The sequence below is a fragment of the Spea bombifrons genome, chromosome 5 (genome assembly GCF_027358695.1).
Source record: "Spea bombifrons isolate aSpeBom1 chromosome 5, aSpeBom1.2.pri, whole genome shotgun sequence".
NCBI classification, from domain to species: Eukaryota; Metazoa; Chordata; class Amphibia; order Anura; family Pelobatidae; genus Spea; species Spea bombifrons.
Window position 1 is genome coordinate 47,734,611 of NC_071091.1, and position 6,019 is coordinate 47,740,629.

At 36.7% G+C, this 6,019-nt stretch overlaps 1 protein-coding gene across 1 annotated transcript; it reads right to left on the minus strand.

The window, feature by feature from the left end:
* Positions 1-1,412: 1,412 nt before the first annotated feature.
* On the minus strand, positions 1,413-2,772 carry LOC128497654 (C-C chemokine receptor type 3-like). Its single transcript, XM_053467818.1, has one exon. The coding sequence runs from the start codon at positions 2,770-2,772 to the stop codon at positions 1,708-1,710; it is 1,065 nt and encodes a 354-aa protein (XP_053323793.1). The 3' UTR covers positions 1,413-1,707.
* Between the last annotated feature and the right edge of the window lie 3,247 nt (positions 2,773-6,019).

The following is a 6,019-nucleotide window of genomic DNA, read 5'->3' on the forward strand; positions in this document are numbered from 1 at the left end:
TATGATGCACTGTGTGTTCTGACACCTTTCTATCAGACCCGTCATTAACTTTTTCAACAATTTGAGCTACAGTAGCTTGTCGATTGGATTTGACCACACAGGCCAGCCTTCACCTCCCCCCCTCCACCTGCATCAGTGAGCCTTGGTCACTGCTTTTCCTTCTTTGGGCCACTTTTGATAACTACTGAGCACTGCAGACTGGGAACACCCCACAAGAGCTTCAGTTTTGGAGATGATCTGATCCAGTTTTCTAGCCATCACAATTTGGCTCTTCTCAAAGTCACTCAGATCCTTATGCTTGTCCATTATTCCTGCTCCTAACACATCAACTTTGAGGAAAAATTTTTACTTGCTGCCTAATATATACCACCCACTAACAGGTGCCATGATAACAAGATTATCAGTGTTATTCACTTCACCTGTCAGTGGACATAATGTTATGGGTGATTGGTGTATGTATATACCTTTTAAAATGTCTGTTCTATAAAACACATTGCATTCAAATAATAAATGTAACCCCTTCAGTCCTCTATAATCATACCGGCGCCTATGCCCTGAGATTCTTGCAGTTTGACAGCCTGGACTTCTTCCTGTCAGCAGAAGCCAGCATTGCTGGCTTTCTGCTGCCTGATCTCCTGTAACAGCTGCCGGCACGAACACCTGAAAATTGTTTTAAATTCCTTCCGGGTCACATCACTGCTGACATCACCCAGAAGGTCATCAGAGGACAGGATATCCCCTGCAGGGTCTGTCTAGACTTTGCTGGGTTATCCGATCGCTCTGATGACGTACCGATCACAGACACTGTGATCTCTATGCAAGTCTGTGGGGACTTGCATAGAGATCAGAGTGATCGGTGCAGGGAGGAAAGTGAGAAACCATGTTTTTATTTGTTTAAAATCCTAATGTAAAAATTCTACAAATAATGTACACGTTATATTATGTTCCCTATAAGTGCTGGAAATTCTATATAAATGTATGTCTGAAATCAGGACACCTGAACTGATAAACTTGGAGTGGATTTTCCATCACTTTACCTAATTTTGTGAGGCTTCAGAGGGGAAAATATGTATAAAAAAGTTGTTTTTTTTTAATTTGCGCTAGTTTTTACTAAATTTCTCATCCTACATTTTCAGCGAATGATCTATGTTATCAAAAGAAAGACCTCTCTGTCCTTGAAAAAACAATATATAGTTTACATGGGTACACTATTCGCAGGAAATAGGAAAAATGGCAAAATTGCTCCGTGACTTCAGTTATCAAAAACCCATGGGACTGAAGGGGTTAGTAAAATACATCACATTCAATTAAACATCAATTATAAAATCAAAGCACTACAATTATTCAGTGAAATTCTAATTATTACATAAACAGAAATTACTGCATGTGTTTAATAGAAAAACATATTCAAGAATAAGCAAAATTATTGCTACAAAAATGCTGAGTAAAGTAAAGCAGTACATCATTACTGGCATTTAAAAACAATCCTCCACATTGCACAGTGTACAGCTTCCTCAGATGTATATGTAATTAAACAAATAGCAAGCAACAAATAGCTTTATATTTCTTTAAAATGTAACATACAACAGACAAAATTACTTTATCTAAAAGGCTGGTGTGGCGAGTTTCATATAGTAAATTTATTGTGAGGACCCTGGCTTCTTTGAAATTGTAATCCAGGAATAGCATGTTAAACAGAATTTACATTTACTCATAAATTGTCTGAGGAGAATATTCACTAGCTTTACTGCTTAAACTTGAGTTTCTATATTTGGACCGAAAAGTACATTGTTTTCGAAGCATTGTTGATAAATGTCTGCGAAATTTTGTTCCAACAAAAGTATAAAGAAATGGATTAATGCAGCAATGAAAATAAGCAATGTTGCGACAAATGTAGAATGCATAATCAGTGTTATTATCGCAGTCTACGTTTGGGGATTTCTTAGACATGTGTATTGTCTTGACACAAATTACTACATTATATGGAGTCCAGCAAATAAAAAATGCAAGTACAATTACAAGTATTAATTTCATAGCTTTGTCCTTGTTGTACATCTTGGTATGAACCAGCTTGATCACAATTAAAGAGTAGCAGTACAGTATCACAATCAGTGGGATAATAAAAAACATAATTATCTGTTGGTAATAACCAAATAGCTTCCATTTGTCCATTTTCTCTGCCGTGTATCCAGTTTCTTCACACACAATTCCAGCATCATAATGGTTTCTTGTTCCATACAGGACAAATTTAGGAACTGTAGATAGGAGGCTTATAGCCCAAATCACTATACTGGCCACATAAGCATACAGGAGTCTTCTTGTCCTTGCAGCAGAGACAGCATGAACCACTGCCAAATATCTGTCCACTGATATCATGGTCAAGAATAATATACGGCTGAAAAAGCCAGTATGAAACACTGATGATAATATTTTGCACAGACCATCTCCAAAGATCCATTCATATTTGTGATAGAAAGCCCAGAATGGTAGCGAAATTGTAAACATCAGGTCAGATATTACCAGATTGAAGATGAAAAGATTTGTAACAGTCTTTATCTTCTCATACTTAAGCAGAAGGAACAAGATCAGGCTGTTACCCACTAAACTCAGTATAAATACAGAATAGTAAAAGAAGGGAACAGTGACAGCACCAAACCTCATGATATTGGTGTTTTGGCAAAGAACAACCTCTTCTTCATCATAGCTTGCTGTTGTAAAATCTTCCTTCACAGTTGTAAAGTTTGTAAGAAGATCACTGTCAAAATCTGGCATGGTTAATTTGTAAAAACGAAAACCACAGCTTTAGGTTCTTGTTTGTAGATTCACTCTAGCATAGCTTGATGACTCGGAAAACAACTATTTTGAAGAATATGTGAAGCCTTTGTGATTCCAAAACTCGTTTGACACAATCTTAATGGGTGAATTTGATTTTGCAACATCAGTTTTTGCCTAGATGATGGCTCTAACAACAGGAAACATCTTTTCCTGCTAGGATATGAAGCAAAATAAATACCACAAAAAGGTTGAAAATAGACAACAGCTACTTTTTGGAGCAAGAGAGGTAGCTAAGTGAGGATCTACATTAGGTTGGCAAAAATGTGCCTTTGCAGCAGCAAACTTTTAAAAGTTTGACAAGAAGTCCAATATAGGCATCTCATTTACACAACTACTACTTACCCTTGAATTGGTGTGGGTAATAGAACACAAAACAGATAATCACTTTGTTCAACTATAATACCCAAATAAAAGAGAATGATTTTGAAGGGAATTATGCCATTTTTAAGATACCTACCGATAATCGATAAATTTCACCTGAGATTTGTCTATGTACAGTTAATTTATCTGTTTGCTGTGGCGTTATAAATATAAACTTTGTATTAGACATAAGGCTAATTCACTGTGCTGAACCAGCTATTCTTTGCTGAATACCATTTTTTATTTCTTACTTAGTACTCTTTGCAAATTTACCAACGTGCCTGACATGCCAAATGGTAGAGAGAACAAAAATGTGTTTCTTGTTCCAGGTAGCCCAGCATAGGCAGGAGAAGACTGTGGGAGCAAACTGCCTAGTGACTGCTGCCCACCTATGCAGCACACAGGGCCGGCCCAAGGCATTATGCATTATACCTAGTGTACTTGTGCAGCCTGCATTGCTTGTGCAGTGAAAGTACAGCTGCTCCGCTTATCCTGGGCTTATGCTAGGTAAGAGTGCGCATGCATGCGCATTTGAGGTTTCAGCTTTCCCGAGGACATATGATTCGAGGAAGCTATAAGAACGTTTAACCCTTTGACAACAATTGACGGTCCGGGCACGTTATCGCTCGCCTCCTAAACGTCAACGGTGTTACTGAAATGCCTCGATAGCGAGGCATTCAGCGACACTGAACACCCACCCCAGGACTCCAGAGAGCAGTCAGAACCACCACTGTGAGATTTTGGCACTCACAAGATGGCGGCGCATCCATTAAAAGCCCTAAAAAGCCCTAAAATTAGTGCTTTATCTTCAAACAATTCTCGCATGGAAAGAGTTAAAATACTGGCATGTTAAATGCCCATGGGGTGTCTACTTTTAAAAATGTATGATGTGATGGGGTAAATAGAATTGGCCGGGTTCAACAATGTCCCAATTAACATGGGGAATGATGACCACATGTCAAATTTGAAAAAATGCTCTCTGCCCAAATGTGACTTTTTAGCCCCCAACAACCCGACAAACCCATGCATGTTTGGTATCACTGTACTTAGGAGATGTTGCTGACAGTGACATATACCAGGAACTGTAAATTCACGCCTGAAGTACAATTTGCATGATAACATTTTAAAAAAAAATGACTACCACAAATTTTGACAAAGGCTTGTGGTAAAGTTAGTGCATGGAAATGACTTGCATGGGGGGAAGGGGCCAGGGAGATTAGCTAGAATATATTTACGAAGATGAACACGAATAAACAAAGATTCTTCGTGTTGTGCTTCGTTGTCTTCATGTACGTTTACCCGCCCCCATATTTGTTTATTTGGTATTCGGTTTGAACAAGGAAAAAGCAAGATTTTTTTTTAAGTAAAAGCAACATTACTTCACTTATCTATGATCTTTTTTTATTTTTTTTCTAAGCACTTATTCCATTCCCCCTTCTATTTATTTTTTAGTCATGTAGTATCTTCTGATTTTGTATCTTCTGATTTTGGGAGACCTGCTTTTTTTATGTGTTAAGAGTATGGCATTCAGTTTCTTAACTTCATAATTCTTATTGAAATGACAACACTGCTTCAAGGTTGCACAAATTAATAATAATGATAATGTCCTCTCTCTTAGACACAAAATTAGAGAAGTTATCAATAAAGTTAGAAACCAATTTCAAAACAGTGTTGGTTTAATTAATACACTCAAGCCCAGTAAGTTAATGCTCTCCACGGTTTTTGATATTGCCTGATGATCAAAGGAATACTGGAACCAAACCCAAACATTAACTAAACTACATTTTAAGCTAAATTTCTAATTTAAAGCACGCATTATTTGATATGTTTGAGACTAATGATAATGCTACAAATAAACCAATCCCGTTCCCGGGATCAAAAAATACCCTTATTATAACCCCACCCTAAAACATGACTTTTATTAATATGTTTATTAAAAGGTATAACCAAAAAAAAGATTTTTAAAAACACCAGTGTCACCAGTCCTACCCTAAAAGGTATACGTCACAGTAACATAAGCTGTGTAACACTAATATTAGGTCGTACATACTGTTGATGGCTGCAGTCCTAACAACAGAAATAATTCAATTATGACCAGTGACAGAGGCTAATTAAAAACTCAGACAAGTAGCCCCCCTGACATGTTTCGCTCCTCAGAGCTTCATCAGAGGTCTGGGCTAATGTCTCAACTTGTCTGAGTTTTTAATTACCTTTTATGGTAGGACTGGTGACACTGGTGTTTTTAAAAATCTTTTTTTGGTTATACCTTTTAATAAACATATTAATAAAAGTCATGTTTTAGGGTGGGGTTATAATAAGGGTATTTTTTGATCCTGGGAACGGGATTGGTTTATTTGTAGTTGTAACTTACCCTTGTCCCCGCTGGGGCATTATTTTGGAATTGTAATGATAATGCTATATTCTTAAAACCAGAAAAGCTGCTTTTCAGAACATCTGCTTCCCTTCAAAAGGTTTTAGGAAATGGACTAATATTTTAAAAATAGCACCCTTACTATTGCTAAACTAACTTTTCTACCCTTGTTTAGATTTGTTAAATAAATCACTCACAGTAGTGTTAAAGAAATGAGTAATCTGCTTTGTGCGACAGTTTCAACCATATCTTCCCTTTTTTTGCATACAGAAAAAAACAGAAATAAAACCATCTAATCAACTATTTAAACTGAAATATAAACTTTTATGTCTTCAAATGTTTTATCATTTACAAGTTTAAAAATGTTCAACTGCGTCCCTATATCAATTTAAAAAGCAAGGCAATGTGCCAGCATTAACAAAATGTTGCTTCATATTTAATTTTCCTGATGAT